General features: G+C 32.0%; 1 protein-coding gene across 1 annotated transcript; it reads left to right on the top strand.

Moving 5' to 3' along the window:
- The first annotated feature begins 3,896 nt into the window (after positions 1-3,896).
- Positions 3,897-23,031, top strand: TrpA1 (Transient receptor potential cation channel A1). Its single transcript, XM_013323649.1, has 20 exons — positions 3,897-4,093; positions 13,209-13,365; positions 14,746-14,836; positions 15,276-15,345; positions 15,811-15,936; positions 16,280-16,576; positions 16,663-16,902; positions 17,205-17,312; positions 17,470-17,648; positions 17,905-18,184; positions 18,400-18,569; positions 18,780-18,924; positions 19,268-19,381; positions 20,129-20,393; positions 20,502-20,707; positions 20,782-20,970; positions 21,298-21,570; positions 21,793-21,952; positions 22,383-22,513; positions 22,846-23,031. The coding sequence occupies exons 1-20, from the start codon at positions 3,917-3,919 to the stop codon at positions 22,981-22,983; spliced, it is 3,516 nt and encodes a 1,171-aa protein (XP_013179103.1). The 5' UTR covers positions 3,897-3,916; the 3' UTR covers positions 22,984-23,031.
- Positions 23,032-24,799: the final 1,768 nt, after the last annotated feature.

Below are 24,799 nucleotides of genomic sequence, written 5' to 3'. Positions count from 1 at the left end.
TTTACATATTTTTTAATAACGTTACGTATGTTCGTGTCGCAAATCTTCATGGTATGCCCTCTGGTAACAAAAGATTGGCAATGAAGTGTGAGTGACAACAGAAGACGTAAGGCGCAGTTGATTTAAGGTGACGATAACAAAGATTCAAGATTTGGTCAAATCCTTAAAATTTCACCGTTTGTGTCACAAAAATATGTTTTAGATAAGTACGTTCATCTCAAATGCGATAACAATACAGAGAACTTGAAAATCCTAATGATTTAAGATTTGCATCAAACCTACATATATCGATTGCGGATAAGATGTTATCTTTAGAAAGAAAACATCTTTGATCTCACATTCTGTTTTGCGTTGATATCAAATGAAACAAATTTTATTTTATAGCGTTACTAAGTTGTGCATGAAGCATATATGCATATTCGTACAGTTACTGGTATAACATCTAAGGATTTATAAAATAATTCTAAAGCTTGTTTGCATATAAAATCCACATGTTGAAATAAACTAGCAGTATTCACAAAGCTGAAAGTTTGCCAAAGGTGTGGTCCCATTAACACAATGAGCGATGCTTGTCTTGATACTGTCACCATAAAATTACATAAATTGATTACCATACCTGGCGCTCTAACTCGCAAATTGTCGGTGGCGAAAGATAATTTCTTCATTGCACGATATTGTCATACCAATGAATACCACGGTGTGTCACTGCTTTTAGAAATACGATGAAAATACTGAGCTGTTATAAGTATTCTATTCATTTCTATAAGCTTAAATTTACGTTGCAATATTATTAGTTGCCAACATAAATAAAAAAGAAAGTTTAACGAAGGCCTAGGGCCTCTGAAAATTATTGATATTTCTGATAAAAACCGTTGAGCTGCGGTTCAATAACTAAATTGGCAACTCACAGCTCATCGCGATGTACTGTCGCTATGTGAGTCGACGAGCCTCTAGCTGCCTCCTGTATAACAGTTTGCAACTCAAAACGCAAATCATAACTCTGCTCAGGTACAAATTGACCTTATCTGTGAACCGGTTCACCGCAGATTTTTAATTTTGGTGATGAGCGAGAGGGTCGTTTTTGGTGTCAGGTGTGTTAAAACAGTGGGGACTTTACTGTTAGTAATATTTACTTACAGTTCGGTGTTAAACTTTTGTCTCCACAAAACGTAGTGAAGCTTGTATAAAATGAAATCGAACAAGTGATACGTATAATAAGATTTAAGTTTCTTCGAGATATGCAATTTTTGAAATGATCAATTGCTGGGTTGTTCGCTTCTCTTCAGCATAAGCTGATATTGAAAGTATTACGAGCGTTGCACTTGGCTTCTGTGTTATTGGACAAGATGTTTTATGAATACATCAATTTAAATTAATTAAATGAAAAAATATATAAAAAAATCTTGAATTGACAAGTTCCTTTGAATACATCTTTTCTATTGCATATTTCAAATGATTGGATGTATTTCTTAATTCGTTGTATTGTATTATTTCAATATGCAATCACGTCCCTAGCAGCTTCTGTAGGTTTAGACTATATTTAAACTTGTATCAGTCTCCCTAGTATCAAAGAAAATAATTTATCATTTTTCTATAAGATTGAAAAGGTTGGAGAAATGGTTCTAAAGTTGTTTTACCATCTTTATAATTACCTCTTATACTAAAGGCTGCAGTTAACGGACATCTCCAAGCATTCGGTATCGGCATCCGTTTACAGTGTCTCTTAATGTCGTATCCAATATACAATTTATTATTTGTTACAGATTCTAATGTTATTATTAGTTGAAAAATGTGGATATTCAACGCGGGTACAATAGTGTCATCAGCGCCCGTCCAGTCAGCGTCACCCCAGGAACCAGATATGAATGTAATCGAGCAAGTCGCACCAACTCAAGTCGCCGTTAACATAAGCAATACACAACCAACACCACTTCAGCAACCACGAATAGGACTTTGGGTAAGCTTTTTTTTCCAAAAAGCTTTATGTACAACCTTCATGTATTATTTGGTTGCACTCGTACAATATTTAAGATACTTATCAAATGATGTTCGGATGATGGAATCCTCTGTTGCTACTTCTTAAACACAATGGTGAACGATTTGTAATCTCGTAAATACTTTCAAAGAAACCTATCATATAATTTGACAACTAAGCAAAGATTCCAAAAGTAAAGAAAATAGTATATTTAAATAATCAATATAGGTAAATAATAATTTATAATATTATATTTACCATACAAGGTAATCTAAAATGGATCACGAATTCATGTTGACTCAAATAATTTATTCATGTACATTTTGTTAAAAGCTTTACATTATTTGCCTATCTAGCAATTTCGCTTCGTACTTTCGGGAGCAATCTAATAAAAGCCATAAAAATAAAAGACGTAGGTATCATAAGTAAACTTTTATAGGTTTCGTTGTTTTTATTCCGAAAGAGTTTGTAAAAATTAAAAAAAAAATTAGAAAGTAACAATAAATTATTACATAAGTAAGGATGACAAGGGAGAAATAAGTTAGTAACTCGAGGACGTTAACTCATGTTTCATGAGGGACATCCATATCCTAACTACGCCTTATAAACTTTGGTCAATTAAGTAAGACAAACTTGCTATTGATAACATGTTATTTTATGTAACTTCAAGGTAATAAAGATAAAAATATCACCCAAATCTCCGGTTAAGTTATTTTGTTTTACTTCTAACTCAGAAGGGTAATTAAAATATTTTTTTATTTTGTAGTTCCATTATAACGCCCTTAATCAAAACCTTCTTTTATTTTCATTATCACGTTAATGGACATGAAAATTTAAGGCCCCGATATTAAAGATATTATTCTTATTGCGTGACGTCTTGTCAGTTCAAGTTTTATAATCTACATGCTACAATATGTCGATTGATTGATCAACGAAAAATGATTGCATAGTAACATATCTGTATTTTTAATAATAATTATATAATAGCGTACATATACATAAGGCAAACATTAAAATAAATATAACAGATTCTTAGATTAATTAGTTTGTATTGAGATGATTACGGTTGCTTTGGCCTTATTCCCTGAAGCCAAGCAAATGTTTAATTAAAGATCACAAGTTGTGACACGCGACTATCAAGTTGTTATTTGGTATATTAGAAGCCCATTCCCAAATCAAACTGTGTCAAACATATGTTTAATAATTTGGTTTGTAAGCAATTTATCAATTAATATGTGTGTACATAAATGTTTTTTTTTTAAATTACAACTGTTAATTCTTTTAAAAAGTGTCGATCTTATTAGCAAATAAAAATGAATGTAAATCGTATAGGCGTAAGTGAGTCATTTACTTATGCTTATACGTGATGATACTTTGGTAGTAAATGCATTCATGTGTAATATACGTATGCCTATATAATTTTATATATAATGCGTGTGTAAGTAAATGCAAACGTGGTCCATATGGTCTTTCCTAATTTCACCAGAATTTTGACAAGTAACACGTCATGACGTGATTTATATTTTAAATAAGAATTTCTACCTTCAAGGGTTTTTTTGCAAATATAATTAAATAACTAGGATACAGAATTTAATGCTATCTGTTAATTTCTTCTTAACACTTTGAGCTAAGTTATAAGTACATTCATAGCTTATTATAAACTTATATAAGATTACTTTGTCTGAGATAATAACGTTTCATAACAAGTTAGCAAATATCTGCAAGTGTTATTTATACCAATGATTGACATATATAGGTGATTAGATAAAATCTTTCCCACCTTCAATAAAAAGATGTAAGCAGAGATAACAATATATCCTGTATCACATTGACACAGCATATCTCTACAACATTCCTTTGTTTTTACCTGAAAAAGTAGTTCTCACAGTCCATGTCTAATACTGTCATGGTGATACTACATTTACTATTATTACCTTTCAAATGTCTAATATTTTATTTTCTGTCGTAATACAGGGCTGGATTGAGTGGCTGACTGGGCGGCGGCCAAAGCAAAACAATGACCACGGTGGTGAACTTCAGTGTATGCTGCCAGGGCCGGACTGCGCCAATGTGGGAGAAATATGTCTGCTCGCTGAAAGCCCGTATCGTATCCTGAGGGTAAGTATTATTTGATTATTAGACTTTCCTCTAGCTTTGAAATAACCCTAAAAACATAATAGAAAAAAGTCTTTAGACAGAAGGACAAAGTAAAGGTGCGATTCCGCTCGAGTGCGACCTGAATGATGTGGTCGAATCACTAGAAGGTACAATCTACCAACGCTTTTCTCTCTGTTGTTGTCTCAGAACGAACTTTCTTAAGTGGAATTGGAGAGTATTTTTTTTAATTCCTCAGTTAAATATGAAAATTATAAAACAATGCTTTTTAACTATAGAAAATTAGAGATCTGAGTACTGTGTGCGATACAACAAATAAACTTAATAGGTACAATATGTACTAGGGAATAGCCTAGTTAACATAAACGTGAATAGGATAACTTTATCCAGAGATAACAGTGTAACATATTAGATAGCGATATCACTTGTTGACTTATTAGTTACAGTTTGAATAATCGGTATCAAAACATTAAGTCAAAATATTTATGTTTTATGCTTCGCTATATGTTTTTCCATATTATATTTGTAGCATTATTATCAATCGATAGTTAATCTAGTAGTTTATCTATTAGCAAGGATGAGCTCCTAATATTGGAGTAATAACATAATCATACTAAAATTATAAATGCGAATGTTTAGATGGATGGATGGACGGATGTTTGCTCGAAGGTATCTCCGGAACGGCTCAACGGATCTCGCTGAAATTTGGCATAGATGTAGAACATAGTCTGAAAGAACACATGGGCTACTCGTTAAGTTTGTTTTCTTTTAATACCACGCGGATAGAGTCGCGGGCGACAGCTAGTTAAATGTATACACCTTTTGAAATGAGATGATACGAATTAATTATTTACTTGAAACTCTCCATAGTACAAATTCCTTTGATTAATCTTAGTTAAAGTATAATGATTATCAACGTGTTATTGCATAATGCGATGCAAATATGCATGACGTGTCCACGTCAGTTCTCTTTTATCAAGTGCGAGTGATTACAGCGTGTTACCACTGCCGAATCTCTCCTTTAAAAACATATCCACTACTTCATTCTCTCTGAAAAAAAGGTAACAATATGTTTTTTTTTGCACATTTTTTAAGGACATCCACAGTAGGTACTAGTTTATATACACTCGTGTGAATATGAATATAAAACTTAAATCTTATGCAACAGTTTTTGTATGCATATAAACACATAAAGTCGACAAAGTGAGCTTTAATTTTATTATCGTCTAACCATAGTAATTTAACTTTTACTTTTTAATTTAAAACCGCAAAACTACTTTTACGTTAGGTAGTGTGTTTTATGCAAAGCGATCATAAAATACGACACAAGGGAAAAATTAACTTGGTAATATAATTATACGGACATTCAGAGATTTTGGAACTTTTCCAGGTTCAGGGGAATCTTGACGCGAGATTTTATATTTTATTCGAATATTACATTTTAGTTTAAAATAATCTTTGTTATTTACATTATTCAACCAAAGACTAATGTAATATTCTTCTTTTTGGAGACCTAAAGCGATTTATGTGTGCTTTGGCTTGGTCCAGCAATTGAATGGTCAATGTATTATTAGAATAAAAAAAGTTTTGGTTCGACTATCCTCTTTAATTTGGTATGTTGTGTGAATGTAATTATTCAATAAATTAACTTTTTTTCAATAATATTCGATATTGAAAAAAAATATCTCAAAAGTCGGGACAGTTTATTGTATATCAAGTCATCGGATGTCATGACCAACATATATGTCAGCATGACGCAGCAATTTATTTGATGATGTCCATTCTAGTTTAACTGTAAACACATTCAAACAGCTTGTTCGATTTCGAAATTTTATTTAAAGAAAAAATTGTATTCAACAAGATAGCTCTTGTACTAAAACAGGAAAGATTAGCATCTTGTCTGTTCTTTCTCAATAATTTCTTTAAAATATAAAGTTTTGTTTTATAATAAAATAATTTATTTTACCTTAAAAATCGCTACTCCTATGCAATGAAATCCCATTCCTCAGTATAAAGGGAATTAAGATAGCGGTGAGCTTGTTGGTCGACGTAATGGACTAAAGCTGTATTGTGATCACCTGATAAGTCAAACCACTCGAACGTAGGGGAGAACATTTAAAACTATACTAAGTACTAACGCAACGTTATACGCGAATGTGCATATCATTGGCTTTAATATGTTTTTGTTTCGACGGGCACATACGTTACCAAACATACCAGTTACGCCGACGAAATTAAAAGAGGTTAGTATTTTTATTTACTCTTGAACAATTGTCATTAGTTCTGAAAAGAGACAAAAGAGTCAAATGAACGATATTGAAAAATGCCAACAATCAACTATATATCTTTATGTTCTTATTTTGAATTATCCCATGATATTTACCTTTGTATTTAGAGTTACATTGAAATTCTAATGAATTCAAATAAATATAAAAAAAAAACTGGTGATATACTGATTAGTTTTTATAAAACTATTCCTATTTACATATCTAATTTAAAGATAATTAAATAATTAAAGGCGCACTGTATGCTAAACAAACACAAAGGTTTAGCTTGAACATGTTGTTTTTATTGTTGTATCGCTAAAATCAGCATACAGAACAATGCGGCGAAAGTTATGAGCGTTGCTAAGCAACGAAGATGCACCAATTTTATCCGGTTGAAATGCGAGATTTTTTGCCTCTTGTATTTTTAGTAGTAAATATAGGGTTAACAAACTTGAACCAATTGCTTAATGACGTTGCACTATTATTTGAATGTGCTTAGACAATAACTTAAGTCATTCAAAGTAATTTAATTTAATTTCAATTAATAACAAAGCTATAAGGCTAAAATTATCGTCGACTCGAGTAGCAGGGTCGCTTAAATATTTCACAGATTTCACGTTAAGTTTATAGAGAGAATTTAAAAAAGGTAAGTTTCTTATCCAAGCCCTGTCTCCTCTGCCATCGGTCATCAAGATGCAAGGCGAATTTTAATTCATTTTATGTTGATGTTGCTAACAACAGGGAGCAAAGCTCTGCTTTAAATGTGCGGCACGCATCGAATGCAACGTCTCGCTTCTACTTTTTAATACGACGTACACAAAACTGAGAGAACTTTAGTGCTGGTTTTATGTTACCTTCAACATCATTATGTTTTTTGTTTTTGCAAAAATAATGTAAGATTAAAAATTCCTTTGGTTTCGGAACTTAAAAGTTGTTAAATATATTCTTTATTATGCTAAGTTAGAAAAAACTCCTAACGGTATTCCTCTTGTAATTATTTCATCGTTGGAGCATTTTGTACAACTTGAAACAAAACACTAATTAACAATCCTCAAGGAAGCCACTTTTAAATGTGTATAAAAATATCGGTTAATGATGAACGTTGGCGTGATAACATTATCAAAACAGCGCTTTATTTCATTTTTCGAACCCATGGGGTTTTACAATCGAAACATCTGTAACTAAGTATATTGTAAACTCAGTGTTTCCGAGAGATTAAGTGAGTACGAAGTTTTCAGTAGTCATTGAAAACTCTTGGTTTTGTGGCGTGTGAAAAAAGTTTAAGGTCATAGCATAGAAATTTTTCTGTTAAGTAAAAGAATACCGCAACAGAAGGCGACTGCACCTAAGCCCGTATCTGTAATTCTACATTTTCAAGTGACGATGAAAAAAATCTAGACAAGGAATAATACAAAGTTTAGGTAAAAGCAATTTTTACAAACACTCAAACGAAGTTTCATTCTCGCTAAGATAAAAGGTTGAGCGACCTCAAGCATATCTGTTCAGAGCATTACTCCTTGTAAAGTATGTGCTACATTTACATAACGATTAGCAATATTGACTCGAGAACCTGTGTACGATTCCTAACAAAAAAACCATTCTCGAATTGGTCATTTCATTGCTGCTTTATCGTATTTTATTCTTTTTGAGACACAAGTTTCTGGTTTACGTGTAAGAAGTTTGAATAAAAATGTATATTAATAAAAAAACAACCGAAAACCTAATCAACTATAGAATTTTCTTGTTCTTGTTTAATTAATTAAACTACAAAGATCTTAACGAATAATCTGGAAACAAAATATCGTATAGTAAAAAGAGATCGGTTACACTTGACATTGCGTCGTAGAAGTGCTACGGGAGGCGGCAGCTCGTAGCGGCAGTGAGAGTTACGCGCCGGTCACAGCTACGCGGCTACACCTGTTAATTCGGTTTCATCTTAATCCACGGTTCACTCGTGTCACTTCGGAGATTAACTTGAAGCAAATTTTCAGATACTTATCAATAAAAATGTTTATTTTAGTATAATAACATTTCGTTTCAAATTATAAACTTAATAATTTTGTATTAATTGAATTAAACTTAGTCCAACAAATCCAACCACATGTATAATAAACAGCATTTCAAAAGTGCCGGTATAAAACTACCGCGGCATTGGTCCAAAATGTTTGGACTCATGAACGTAAATAAAGGTGACTACGAAGAGATATTGCAGGTAAGTAAATAATAACTAATGTTGCATTATTCATATTATATACCGAACAAAAGATGCGGTAATGTCGAACAATATTTTTTACGACTAAAAAAAAGAAACCAAGTATGCTAAAAATTCTAAGTTCGGTAGAAACATATGCTTGTAGTATTTGAATTTTTTTAATAATAGTAAAACAACAATTCAGATTAATAAAATTAGAAATTAAGCTTTTTAAGTATTGATAACTTTAATACCACGTTTTGTTTTTATGATTCCTAAAAAAAATTCATTGGCTCAAATTACGCAGGACCCAAACTTTTGCCGTATAATTGTAAATCAGATTATAACCATTGAGCTATTATAATTAACGACGCGACGATAAAGAAGTGTTATTTCTCACTCTTTTTTATATTCATAAAAAACTATAGTACACTTATACCAATAATATAGGTATTGTTTTCTTCTTTGTAAAATTTATTAGTTTGTTTGTTCTACTTAAAGTAAAATACGGTACTATTGTATTCTTAAAAATTATTCGCCAATAGAAAGTTATTTTATAAGTTAGTAATCTGTGATATTCTTTCTAGATAAAATAAAGCATAGAGATAAATTGCCTAGTATTTCGTTTGATTGTCTACAAATATAAAGAAAGTGTAAACATAAGTTTCTATATGGCGCATACCAACGACCTTTTCTAAAAGTTGCATGCGACATTCGTTTTCTAGTTAAATGGATGTACACCGCCACAAGTGTTATCTAAATAATTTCTAATAAAATGTAAATTCACACAAATTTTATATTATCTATCTGGAAGAACCGAGTAAAGGTTGTACGATCATGAATTTAATTTGGTTCACTTTAAACATAAGAACTAGAAATTACAATAAAAATATTATACTTTATTCAACTTTTTAGGATCAATAAAGTCTAAAATCTTATCAGGACGCTTAAAATGGTTTTTCTCTTTTTTTTTCAACACTACAACACATATCGATTTCAGCTAGTTATGAGTATATCAGCCGATATTTGTTTTAATAAAAATGTAAATTGTTATATAAAAATACTTCAAAGTATTGTAAATTTTTATATTACACATAATTTTGTAGTTATAATTTCAACTGTTCAGAATAAAAATGTTTCATGACCTTGTTTTAGTTTAATGGAGTTCCGGTCTTTCAAAGCTCACTGGCAAGAGTTTCTTTTGTAAAATGTTAATTTTTAAAAAAACTCACAGCCGTATAATAACGGCTGTAAAGAGGGTAGACTTCTAAAATTATATTAAAATGTTTAAAATATGTTTAATTTCCCATTACGAAATACGAAAAAATTATCTAGATAAAGGTAAAATTTGGCACCAGATACATTAACAGATTAGTGATTAATAACAATATAATCGTACTTAAAGAATTAAATTCGCTTCCCACTTAGGATTAAATATCATACAACAAACAGTAACCATAAGAGTTTTAATTTAGGTTGCCAAGATAAATTTCCGACCTAATTACATTGTTGATAGGTAAATACTTCATCAGTAGCACATACTAAAAAAAAAACTTAACTGCATACCAAAAAAGCGACGGCTTTTGGTTCAAAAACTGGTCGAGTTGAAAAATTCCATTGCATGACAACAACAAGCACCAGCAACCTTAAGGAAAAACCTATAGTTAAAAATAGTAAAGACCAGAGACAATCAGACCAATGAAATAACAAAAAATAAAAGTGTCTGTCGAAATATTACGAACATTTATGATTTCAAGAAGTATGACATGTGTCAGATATGCTATATACAAATTAAAAAACAATCTGTCTCTAACTTTTAATAGTATAAATTATATTTTTTCAACCTTGAAAGAACCTTGCTTTCCTGTCTTACAAACTTAAGAAATCGTATATGAAATCATATTTGCGCATCATTGGTAAACCAGGATGAAGATAACATAAATTTACGTCACTGATGACGTGATTCCGAGCCACTGAATAAGAATAATTTAACTGAATATGTAATGTGAATTTTATTTTGATCAAAACATATTTCTTTTTTTGACATAGTAACAAATACGTTTTATATTAAAGTTGGCAAACGAGATAGCAGCTGATATCACTAAAATTGAAAAGTAACCTTTGTCCAATAACTACTCCAAGTTAGGAATAAGTGAGAGCGATACCTAACTTTAAAAAAACCCGAGAAGATGTGCAGAAAAACGTTACTTCTCGTTTTTCTACATCACCTCCACTGCAAATCCCGTTCTCATTCCCATTATTTCTTTATTAGATACGAGTGAAAAGGAAGAAGTAAAGTAGAATAGAATTGGCCTCCAGCGCAGCATATTGTATATTGGATATTGTCACACGTGTATGCAATACAACCTTGTCACTTTAATGTCCGTGTTGTTACAAATGGAGTAACAACTTTTGTCAATTTCTGTAAGCGTTCAGATACACGTGCAATGACACGAGTATTGTAGTAATATCTAATAACACGTCAACTTGACTCAGGATGTAACATCCTTGTTCTGTTGTTAAACTCCTATATATTAAGTTATATATTTTACCAATTAAATATGTAAAATAGATTAATTTTGTAAATATGAATAACTTTTAATGTGTGAATTTGCGGTTCACGAATACGATATAACCGATAGTTTAATTATAAAAGCAATTAATATGACTGTCTGACGCTTATTACACGGGTAAGAACAGGATTAGGATGGACATATGTGCATAATTAAACTTTGACAAACATTTTAAATAAATATTTTAAGCTCCCACTTTATCTGCGTGAAACTTTGCCAAAGCTGTCCCGACTTTGCTCTATTCTAAGCTACAATAGTTAAGCCTTATAACTGTGTAAGTTACTACCCTTACTTAAATTTATGTATGTATTTAACAATATGGATTTATGTTAAGATAAATAAACTGATCTAAAAGTTCCACTCTCATATTAATATTTCTACAAAAATAATATACCAATTTTAATAATTCCAACTTGGCCTATTCAAAGATATAGTAGAGGTATAAGATTATAGACAGCTTAACATTAATCTATTCCTATTTCATTTATTTACTATCTACCGCGCGCGACTCCGTCCGTGCTATTAAAAAAAATAATAAGTAGTCTAAGTGTTCTACAAGACTTTGATATCCTCTAACAAACATCCATTCATGATGTTGACAAGATATTTTAGCCCGATGTTGCGTAGTAACAGTAACAAAATGATTATTCACTTAATTGTTATTTGGGGTCAAACGGAGCATTCGCGATAAAGCTCCATTAACTTGATATCGACAGGTGTATATACAATTTCTTTTTGCTTATCGGATTAATAATTATTTCTTGTCTGGCCTTGTTTTTATTTGACATACAGTTAACATCAAGTACCATACAATTGACGAAGTAATTTACTAAATAACAAGCATAAATTCTGTAAATAAATAAAAATCTAGAACCTTTAGCCATAGCCTAGGTCCTATGATGATGATCAACGTTTTTTAACAACCTTTACAAGATAGAACTTAAAAGGACAGTCATAAAAATCTAGATTTCAAGATGCTATTTGAGTTTTTAGCACAACGGAGAGCAAAAGTTGTTTTCTAACCTGATAATACAATAAAACTTACCTCGATTTAATAAAGTTATTTTCACATCTTGGTTTCTCTGTGAAAAACATATCACTCAATATTAATGTCACGGCATTTCTGGAAATTTATAAATCTACCAAAAAATTTCATTATTTTCACCTCAAACTTTAACATGTTTTTAACGTTTAAGTTTAAATGGTTACAGTACAGGAATATCACTATTTGTTAAGTTCTTGACATATTTCTAACCTTTCATTTTCACATTCGTTCATCCTACTGGTTTATAACATATAATTTATGAAATTGATAATTAATAATTAAATTACCCATTTACTTCTCACTTAAAATCCAATCTCACACAAATGTAAATAATTTCACGCAATTCTATCTGAATTACTTAAGAAATAGATAGATTTTGAACTAAAATAGCTACTGGTTACATTTTAATGGATTTGTTTGGTTTAGTTCAAGTTGACTATTTGCTAAGCATTTTACAAAGTTCAATACGGAGAATATAGAATTGTGCAAGATCCGTAGAATTCACAAGATGTTTGTCCTTAATGGGCCACGGATTGGAGCCATTACGTGAAATCCTTTAAAGAATGTTACAGCTTTGATCGTATTTTTCGTATGGTATTGTAAAAGATAGAAACGTTTTAAAAGATGTTTGTCTATAATTAACTTAGGTCACTAGTATTTTTCAAATGTATCATTTTTAGGGTTCCGTACCTCATAGGAAATAAAACGGAACCCTTATCCTCACTTTTTTCTCGGTCCGTCTGTCTGTCAAGACCCTTATTCTCAGAAATGCGTGAAGGTATCAAGCTGGAATTTATTAAATCAATCTACAATCATTATTAGTGAATTTTGCTATTCCCGAACCTAAGAGAAAACAAAACACCAATAATTCAAGCAAAATCTTCATAACAAGTAAAGTAGTTTCCCCGCAAAAATTTCAAAAGAAACTGACTAACAAACCGTAGTCTCTCTCCTAGTTGTATAAATTTATTGATTCATTAACTACTATTGTAGGTCGTTCATATCGACGGTTTGTTAAAGTTATTTTATATTTTGTACAAAGGCGGCAGAAAGCGGCAATGTGGAAGATTTTATGAGACTATATCTCAACGACCCGTCGCGACTCAGCCTCCGCGATCCTCGTGGTCGCACCGCCGCGCACCAGGCCGCCGCCAAGAACAATGCAAACATCTTACACTTCATAAACAACTACGGTGGTGGTAAGTACGCTTTATTAATTATTATTATTATTTCCATTTATTCTTTTCAAAAACTAATATGATAAAATTTACTTCTACGATTAATCGTGGGTTACTAATATCAAAACTCTGTATACAACATATTGTTATCTCTTGTCAAAGGAATGAGAGATGTTTACAGAGATGATATGTTTTATACGGTGGTTTAGTCTCAGGAACCAACAATAAATTGTATTTTGAAATTGTAAAGTATTTTATTTTCTATTTCGTAACTTTTCGTATGTCAATTATTCATATTAAGGATGCCACTTTTCAACTTTCACTTTGGTTATTCACATCAGTCAGTGTAGTCGGAAAATACAAAATTAGAAATATATTTGGACCTTGTTACCAATACACAATTTCGTGACATGGGTATTAAAGAGTCGAGTTTGGAAATTCCAAAACATTGTTGTTATCTTACATGAGACAGTTTTGTCTTTCATAATTACATTTAGAACTTATAACATTGACTTATATAAGTTCAATTCACTATTTTGTACAAAAATACTTTTAAAGTTACATTAAAAAGATAATTGGAAAACTGTGTCGGGAACTTACGGCATTTATTTATGCATAGAGTTAGTTGCACGCGACACGAAACTTTCTTCTCATCATTTGCCAAGCATAAAACATAATTACTCCTTGACAACAGCTCTATCATATTACCTTTATAAAATCCAAAATTCGAAAGACGAGTTAAGACACCTGAAGAGTAAAGAACACGTTAAATATAACTTCGTTTGTTTTGAAAGAACTTATATGAATAACATTAAGCATGTATAATTAAAATAAATGGAGTATCAAAGTGTTTCCAAATTCTCAGGTGGCTTAATATTGTCTCCTCAATTGAATCCGATTTAGCGTGGCCTGTTCTGAGGCCTTGATAGTTATTCTTATCATAAATCTATGGAGAAAGCTATTACGTAAGACTAATATACTTGTTAATTGCGTAGAAATTTTATTTTTTTATACCTACTTGCTTTATTTTCTTCTCACAAAAACGTTTTTTATCATATTTACAATTGTATTATTTATTAGCTTGCCAACAGTGAAAGGATTTGTCAAATCAGTTCAGTATTTTAGGAGCCTAATTAATGTAAAAAAAAACAATGAAATATTTTTTCTTTATAATATTAGTTTGGACCCAAAACATTTGATATTTAGGCAAACCATTCTAACACAAATCCAAAAATCAAAAGGGTATACAACTACCAATCGTTTTATACTTCTCTAACTCCTATAAGAAAATAATAGCAATTCCACGGTTTTATAACATTTGCTACACACTTGTTTCCTTTTAGACACTTTTTATGCCTACTCAACTACAATAGCTTTCATAACAACATATTATATGCTTAGACTTGGGGTCTCGTGACAACGCTGGTAACACACCACTTCACGTGGCTGTGGAAAACGAAGCCCTCGATGCCATCGAATTTCTACTTCAACAGTAAGTATTGTAATATCCAAAAATCTGTGGGCTTATCTCTTGGTAGCAACACGAATTACTTTACCGAAAATATGTCTTAGCCGAAATAAATGTTATAATTTATCTTTTATAACTTAAAAGTAAATTCTCAAATTACACAAAAGAAATAATTAGAACCTTTAAAGCTTAACATGAAATCTTTTTATCGTTTCGCATACGTTTAATGTTTCGTGGTAATGATATTTTGTCCTTTATAATGGAACACTGAATATTTAATAGAAATTTCGACTCAGAAAAAGAACGACGATGTTACGTTGTTTACGAGATCAAATATTTAAAATATTAGATTACTCATTGCTTGGAATCCTAAAAGACATCTTATATTATTAAAGACTTTAGTTTTAGGATTTTTTATAATAACTAATTGACTTTTTACTTGAATACGTATATACCTTTACAGAAAAGTAAATACTGGTGTATTGAATGAAAAATCCCAGGCACCAATTCATCTCGCAACCGAATTGAATAAGGTAAAATGATTTGTACTCGTTTTAAAAAATTATCATGTTTATTTTTAAATTGTGGACATTAGTAAGTAAATTACACTTAAATGAAAAATACGTCTGTCTACGTAATAATTTCTCCTCTGTTGTTTGTTTAACACAAGTTTTCTTGTATTAAAATGTCCTAATTAAACGGTAAATGGGTATGTAATCATTATGTCAAAAGAAATTTACGTTCCCAAGTTCAAAAGAAAACCACAATCAAATTCGAGTAACGTATATATTTTCTGTTTCATATTATTAGCCAAAACATTCCCTTTTTGCAGTAACGTAACTAATAATGAATTTATTAAATAACACAAATGAGCAAACTAAGCTAAATTTACTACTTTTCTTCTAAAACTTTTGAGCGTTTTTTCTAAGTCTGTCAGGGCTATAAAAATTCAATTTATTAAATAAAGTGTAAAAGATACATCATCAATAAATTCACAGGTCTCTGTTTTGGAATTATTTGCGAAATACAAAGACGTGATCAATGTGGACCTCGGCGGGGAACACGGTCGTACGGCGCTACACTTCGCTGCCATCCACGATCATGACCAGTGCGCCAGGATTTTGGTACGACAGTCCTTAAAATTCTACAAAATATATCGTGGTATAGTAGCAACGGTATCCGTCGGGTCGCCCTAGACAATCTAATGATATGTTTAAGCAGTTATTTTTTTATATTCTAAGAGCAGTTGTACACGGACAGTATCTGCATTTAAAGCGGTCGGCTCACTGTAGGCAATATTATTTAGTGTCTACTATTTAAACACCGCTGTCGACTGCTTGAAGGACCGTGTTTAGACGATTAAACCATACAAATTTCAAAATCATTGCATTGCTAGATAAAGTATAGATTTATTTGAAGTGAAAAATTGTAGAAATATCAATAAAAACTGTCAACTTATTGAAACAGATATCAGACCTCGGCGCGAATTCGAAGCGTTCTTGCAACAACGGCTATTACCCGATCCATGAGGCCGCGAAGAATGCGTCATCTAGGACAATGGAGGTATTCCTGCAATGGGGCGAGTCTAACGGATGCAGCAGAGAGTCTATCATATCACTATATGATAGCGAGGGTAATGTACCATTGCATTCCGCCGTGCATGGTGGTGACATCAAAGCTGTGGAGCTCTGTCTTAGGTCAGGAGCTAAGATTTCTACGCAACAACACGATCTATCGACCCCAGTGCATCTTGCTTGCGCGCAGGTAATACAGAAATAAACTTAGAATGTTAATTTTAATACCAAGCTTTTCTCTACTGAAATCTTACATCCACAAATGAATATTTCCAGGGCGCCTTAGAAATCATTCGATTGATGTTTGAAATGCAGCCAAAAGAGAAAAAAGCCTGTCTCATTTCGTGCGATGTGCAAATGATGACACCTATTCATTGCGCCGCTATGTTTGATCATCCTGATATCGTGAGCTACTTAATATCTGAAGGCTCAGATATAAATCCCTTGGACAAGGAGAGGCGATCACCCTTATTGCTAGCTGCTTCTAGGGCTGGCTGGAGAACAGTTCACACTTTGGTAAGCGTGTAATTTCTCTGGATAGTATTGCTTTTAAATATTTGTTTGTAGTAAAAGATGTCTTATCTATTCTATACTAACTTATATATAATAATTATACAGTTGGAGCATATCGAAAAATAAAGTTTTTTTTTCTAACATGATGTATTTGCGTTGCCTACAACGAAAATCAATTGTTTTAAATATTTGTCGAAGACGAAGACGCGGGCGACCACTACTCCTGCCTAAATATTACAAGTTTATACACAAAAAAAAAATTGTTCAAAATTAAAATACCACAAAGTAATGTTACTACGTTACAGATCCGCTTGGGAGCTGACATTAAGCTAAAAGATATGAATTCAAGGAATTTATTACATCTTGTCGTGCTTAACGGCGGACGGCTCGAGGATTTTGCTGCTAGCTGCAAGGTACATATTTGTATTAACACGGCTTTAGGTTCTATTGGAGCACTACAGGACAATAATATACGTTAGCAATTAAAATTGCAAAGGAATTGAACACCTAACTTTATCACATTCAAAGTTTTAATGCGAACTAAATGTATAAATCACATACGTTTTGCAGGACCATTGTGAACAGGGCCTGATAGAAATGCTAAACGAAAGGGACAATACCGGCTGCTCTCCGCTGCACTATGCCAGCCGAGAGGGTCACATTAGATCTTCAGAAAATCTCATCAGACTTGGTGCTAGCATTAACCCTAAAAATAACAAGAATGAGAGCCCGCTTCATTTCGCTGCAAGGTAAAAGTTATCTGAGACTATGTGATAATATGAATATGGTGTAAGATAATATGCTGCAATACGGTCTTTTACAACATATTGACACTACCGTACACACCTCTTGTTTGCCATAATACTGGGGCTGTAAATCTAGTATGATCACGACCATCGTCGTTCTCTTTATCCCACTAAAGATGGTTAAAACAATAATTTGGCACACTGAATCCTCTTATTTACTATTCTGTAGATCCTGACTGTGTGATTTGATATATTTCAGATATGGACGTTTCCACACAGCCTGTCGTCTTCTCGATTCAGACAAAGGCACCTGCATTATGAACGAGAACGATGGAGAAGGTTTGACACCACTGCACATTTCCTCCCGGGAGGGTCATACTAAAGTGGTACAGTTGCTTTTGAACCGTGGTGCACTGATCCATAGAGACCATAACGGTCGTAACCCACTGCACCTAGCTGCTATGAGCGGATACACGCAAACTATTGAATTATTACATTCAGTACATTCACACCTGTTAAACCAGAGTGACAAAGATGGAGTAAGTAAACTTTTTACCAGTTATTTTGAATATGTTTTATTCTGATATCCATGTGTGTCAGAACTAGAAAAAATACAGTTATAACTCTTATAGTTTACGTTTTAAAAATTAATAATTGCAGCTTCGCGTCTATTGTTTTCATATAATTACTTTCCTTGCTGATAACTAGGTCACTTGATTCCCCGTTTCATATACCTTGTTATATCTTATTCCAGAATACTCCACTACATCTGGCTACAATGGAAAATAGACCAAATTCAATTGCATTGTTACTTTCCATGGGATGTAACCTTACCTACAACAATCTTGACATGAGCGCCATTGATTATGCCATTTATTACAAGTTCCCGGAAGCAGCTCTTGCTATGGTTACTCACGAACAAAGGTAAGAAAAAGACAAAGCATGATTATGACGTCATTGATGTTTGTGATAAAGTTATCTTGCTCGGTGAACTTTCTAAATTCTAAACAGATCAAACGATTATTTATATAAAATGAGTAGTCTTTGATTCCTGTTCTTTTCCGGTATAACGGGTTTCTATTGTACTCACATGTTTTCGAATGATTTTTTGTGACTAACATTTCAATATTTCAGGGCTAAAGAAGTAATGGCGTTACGTTCCGATCGTCATCCCTGTGTCACACTTGCTCTGATAGCTTATATGCCTAGAGTTTTCGAAGCAGTGCAAGATAAATGTATCACTAAAGCTAACTGCAAGAAAGACTCAAAGAGCTTCTACGTGAGTTCACAAGAGTTTGTCTTTTACCTTACTAAAATGTCCTTTTTTATTTAGTATAATAGTTTTATTAACCGACTTCAAAAAGTAGCAGGTTCTCAATTCATCAGTATGTTTTTTATAATACTATAAGTCAAGCAATATAAATACTTAATGTTGTTGCTGGTACAAGATTTTTAGTATTAAATCAACGCATTGAAGAACCATACTGTCATAAAGCCAACATTTTACTGTTTTTTTTATTTTTCCAAAGTTTAATTAGCGTTATTTTCTAGTAACAGTATTTAGATATACAATTTTATGACATTTTCATGAGATTTTAATTTATTCTGTTCGCAAAATTTAGATCAAATACAACTTTGATGCGCTATGCCCTCAAGTAAATTACGAAGAAGGACCAAGAAACAGAAAATCTGATAATGTTCCAAAGTCACAAGAAATTCCATTACCAGCTCTTAATGTAAGTTTTGGGACGCATTACGTAGTTAGAAATTTAACATTTGTTTTCGCTCGCTGCAGATTAAATACTCATTCAAATACTACCAGTATTCGAGGCTTGAGATTGAAGCGCAGAGACAGGCGCGCGACGACCCAAATTACCGACCTGAACCGTTGAATGTTATCAACGTGAGTGAAGTGTCAATTTAGTACACTGACGCTTCTCTTGTGTCCATGTTCTTGTGTGCATTTACAACTATTATCATTATCATTTATGTCATTACTTCCAAGTAACATTTAACAAGCCAATTTTCACCATATCTCTAGTAGCCAGAAATATTGGGAATATAAATTTGGCAATGTTGTAATTCTCGCATTGTCTTGGTGCTCCTTAAATATTTTAAAAAATTAAAATGCCATAACATAAGTAGAACTAACAAATAATTAGAATAATAACTTGATTGGCAGCAAAAAGCACAAAACCACACAAAAAACACGGCACCGCTTGTATCTATGATATCACACAACACACAACAAATGCTTTTAACATTTTCTAAATAGAAATGTTTATCTGCTATTGTTCTGTTTTTGTTTCGTAAAATATTTTATAAAGTACTTCACATACTATATATAATGTTATAATATACTCCACAATCTTGAACAAGAAGCTTATCGTGATTGTCTAGATATGTTATTAAACAGCACTACGAATAAACAATTTTAACTGATCTGCAATATATCTTCAATGTTTTTCTTGAATATTTTACAGGCAATGGTAGCTCATGGTCGAGTGGAGCTACTAGCTCATCCACTAAGCCAAAAGTACTTGCAAATGAAATGGAACTCCTATGGAAAGTATTTCCACGTAGCTAATCTGCTCTTCTATTGCATCTTCTTATCAATTGTTACACTTTACACGTACCTTCTCATGGAAAGCGTACCGAATACAGTTCTCTCAAATAATTCCACCAACGCATGTACTTCGTGGAGTAGTGATTTTAATTCCGCCAATACGTCTGGACGTGACAATTTAAGTTCGGAACACGCTGATGGTAAGAATTGTAAATTAAAAATAACTACACTTATAAACATTCTATCTACACAAGCTATAGTCTCATAAGTCTTAGACTTTATTGTTTCAGATTTTCAAAGGACAATTGCTATGGATATCAGTACAGTTGCTATTTTAGTATACAACAGTATATGCGTGGTTCGTGAGGCTTATAATGTGAAGCAACAGAAATGGCATTACTTAGTAGATCCTTCGAACTTGGTATCTTGGATTTTATACATCAGTTCCACTATGACGGTCTTTCCTTGGGTTTTTACCAGCAATTGTAGCATTCAGGTTTGTTAAATTTCGAAAATAACTTTGAAATTACAAAATCACGGCATTCACGTTAATTGTTTTTTGTATTCCAGTATTCAGCTGCATCTATTACAATATTTTTGGCATGGTTTGAACTTCTTCTGCTCCTTCAACGTTTTGATCAAGTCGGCATCTACGTGGTGATGTTCTTAGAAATTTTGCAGACCCTAATAAAAGTATTGATGGTCTTTTCAATTCTGATCATGGCTTTTGGGTTAGCTTTCTATATATTATTGTCTAAGGTAAGCAGCTGCAGCGATATGTCTTCGTTACATTGTGTATACCTTTATTGTGATGCAATTATACGCGATGGCAATTATCTACCTAAAACGACTAATGATAATAGATTCGGAAAAGTTAAATAAATGTGTTTAATGCAATGGCGAAACAGGCGACGTCAGATTTCTTGGTTTTGCGAATTGGCTCAGCGAATTTCCTTATTATTTTGATCATGGTATTGAAGGATTCGCCATAGACGTAAGGTGAACGAGTGCTTAATAATTCAACGGTTTTCGATATCGTGGCGAATATTTATATAAAATTTAGTTTATGAGTATCTTACTTTCCAGGGTAATCATTTGTCTTTTAGCACTATTTCCATGTCAATAATGAGAACATTCGCAATGATGCTCGGTGAACTGGACTTTCTCGGCACCTACGTACACACTTACTACAGATCTGACTCCGACGCCAGTTTGCCATTCCCAATGGCAACTTTCTTTATCTTAGGCTTATTCATGGTCCTAATGCCGATTCTCCTAATGAATCTTCTCATTGGTTTGGCTGTTGGCGATATTGAAAGTGTTCGTAGGAATGCCCAACTGAAGCGCTTGGCTATGCAAGTAAGAATACTTATAGAATTGAATTATGTAGTTTTTAAATTTTCTTTAGTACAAAAAATATTGCAAATTTTAAGGTTGATTGCTTATCAACATATATTACATTTAAATGAAAACGACATGTTGAATACTTGCAGATGCTTGTAAAATTAAAACTTTTACAGTTTTATTTAACTAACAATTTTATTGACAAAGCATAAATACGATAATTATTTTTGCTAACAGGTCGTTTTACATACTGAATTAGAACGGAAATTACCAGCAATGCTTTTGGAAAAAGTAGACAAAAGTGAACTAATCGAATATCCCAACTCAAATAAATGTAAATTAGGATTCTTGGATCTAATACTGAGGAAATGGTTCTGCAACCCGTTTACTGATGACAGTAAGTATATTATGTTTTGAGCTTGATGATCACTACTTCTTTTGAGTACCTGTATACAGTTTAAATAGATTCAAGGTGCTTCTATGTACAAATGTTTTTATTAAAACGCAAGGGTAATTAAAATGTATTCTCTTTATAAAAACTGAAATATGCGAAGGGCTTTAGCAGTCCGATACGCATCTATGTAACGTGTTATGTGGAAAGCGGTACTTCACGAGGTTATTCATTGAGTGTGACAATTACTTTTCCTATGTTATGGTTGAGGCAACGGTTTGATCCTATGATTCCGGCAATTTGTTCAACTATTATTCAAGCATTTTATTAAAAAAAAAAGTTCCATTTTTATGTATTGATTTTATTTTACATAATAAAATCAGACATAGTCTTGCCTAATATTATGATTTTCTACCAATAACTTTTATTTAAACAGATGGTCTAGATCTCGTATTGGAAAATAAAGAGGACATCATCACATCAGAGTTAATAAAACAAAAACACGAAATAAGGAACATGAACAGAATAATAAATCAACAATATATGTTGATTAGACTTATCGTGCAGGTAACAACATACCACTTCTACTCGTAAACCATCTTATAGTAACTTTTATACACATATTAATGGGTTTATCTAAAATTAATATACCAGACTCATAATTTTCGGAACTAGCAACTAATTCTGGTTTCTGGAAAACTTATCAACCTCTAATTCTAAAGGTACAACAAATTAATATCAGGTTTCATAATGTTATTACAAACTAAATTCAGATTTAGTACACCCGTTCTATCAACTGTTAAACATTAATAATTTACGAATCGGAACTTAAAATTCGGTTTAAATACTGCGCATATACGTATAAAACTTCGTTAACGTTTTCTAATTTTTAACTTCAGAAAATGGAGATCAGAACTGAAGCTGATGATGTGGACGAAGGTGTATCTGCAAATGAGATCCGCGTGGTGCCGAGATGGAGTTCACCAAGGCTGCGAAACAATCTGCGTCCTGCATCCTCTTTTAATAGGGGTGGCTGATCTTATAACCCATTTATCGCGAATCAAAAGTATTGCAAATGTGCGCGACGCTTCTAGTAGTTAACAAACTCTTTAATTGCATTTTCCTTTTTAAAATGATCTGAATTATATGATTAATATAAGCTTGCGGATAAAGCAGAATTTAGATTTGCAGCTAATGATAGTAACTTTATAGACGAAACACGTAATCTGTGTGACTATATAAAATTGGCGTTACAACATTTGTCGCAAGATAATATGTAGTATACTACCAATTAAGTAGAGTTTAATTGCAAAATATTATCTGTGTCCTAAAATAATATTATAATACGTTAAAATCAAAATTTCAATAGAATATGCAACTATGGAGGTTAATAATTAGTTTAATAACTAAATAATTTAATAATGAAAGTTACATAGCAAATGTTATTAGCATCGTCTTTATATCGATTGTTATACTTAGTATGCTTATAATGAACCCTTTCACTGGTCTGTTAGTATTAGGTATTATGAAACAGGTATCAGGAAATCTTTTCCTGATGTTTCAGAATAGGTCAAGGAAATAAGAACTCATCGAGAGTTCTTTTTTTATTTATCATTGTCACAAATTGTCATCAATGTTACCAAAGATTCAAGGATCTCATTATGTAAATATGATCTCGATAATAGTGCTCTAAGTAAATATTTAATTTATTTAACGTAGAATTCGCTTTTAAATGTCGACGATATTCGCATAAATGTTACATTTAAAGTATCTTCTTTACAATTTTAATATAAATATATTAGAATAGTCGCTATTATCTTAATCAACATAAATCCGATAGGGACTAGGTATTCAATGTCTCCTGTAAAAAATCCGACTCATTAATAACTCCTTTCTTTTTTTGGGATATAAAATCAAATTGCTCCATTGAACGAATTAAACACTAGGTAAACTGTATAATTATAGCACAGACCTAATTTGATGAAAATTTTATAGTTTGAGACAATTTGATAAGATAAATAACAATAATAAACTTTTTATAATTATTTATAAAATTAATCCTACAATACCTTGTCAAGAATTTAAGAATAAATTAACGGCTATATATTAGTTTCAACAATTGGCACTTTATGATAAGTTAATGCTTAATCTCATACTATTATCAATAATTAGTTTTTAAGAAATAATTTTTGTTAAATTTTCTAGTTAAAATTTTATTTTTCCTAACTGAATTACTAATTTTGTGACCCGGGGGAAACAGCCTGGATACTTAGTTTTTACAAGTAATTTTAAAGTAGCTCTTATAAACCATAATTTTAGGTACCACTTAGCGTGGATTTCTACGGCCGAAACTACCTGTTTTAAAGTATAATTGTATCTCTTTTTTTTCAATGAGGACAAACGAGATGGCAAGTATATTTTTGTACGAGTATTTCGACTGTAGAAACCCACAGAATAAATGAATCTGTAATGATTTATTTCCAACATTGTCTGAATTATATATCAATTAAGTATTCACTGTAAAATTTGTTAAATTACAATTTAAAATAAAGTTTGGGCTGACTTGTAGTTTCAATAAAACCCTATTTTTATTTTCGTATGATTAGTTGGGTTTGTGAATGTCTTAAAATTACGAACGACGTAAAATATCCTGACTTTCTGACTTGTCGAAACTGTGACAATAACCCCATTCATTTTACTTCTAGCTTAGTATCCGAAAGTATAATAAAATATAGAAAGTTCTTTTGAATGTTAAATCTAATCTAATCTTTGAAAGAGTTTACGAGGTATAAAGTCTACTATGTTTTTAACATAATCAGCCTTTTATTCAGCGTCTTTTCTTTTTCTTTTCTC

The sequence above is a fragment of the Papilio xuthus genome, unplaced genomic scaffold, assembly GCF_000836235.2.
Source record: "Papilio xuthus unplaced genomic scaffold, Pxut_1.1 DF825017.1, whole genome shotgun sequence".
In the NCBI taxonomy this organism is placed as follows: domain Eukaryota; kingdom Metazoa; phylum Arthropoda; class Insecta; order Lepidoptera; family Papilionidae; genus Papilio; species Papilio xuthus.
This window is presented reverse-complemented; position numbering and strand designations above follow the sequence as displayed.

Bases quoted from the DNA above. Each gene is read 5' to 3' on its own strand.
- TrpA1 (XM_013323649.1), top strand. From the start codon at position 3,917: ATGTCTAATATTTTATTTTCTGTCGTAATACAGGGCTGGATTGAGTGG. The intron at 17,313-17,469 runs GTACATATTTGT...TACGTTTTGCAG, and splicing joins ATTTTGCTGCTAGCTGCAAG to GACCATTGTGAACAGGGCCT. The intron at 20,971-21,297 runs GTAAGCAGCTGC...CTTACTTTCCAG, and splicing joins TCTATATATTATTGTCTAAG to GGTAATCATTTGTCTTTTAG.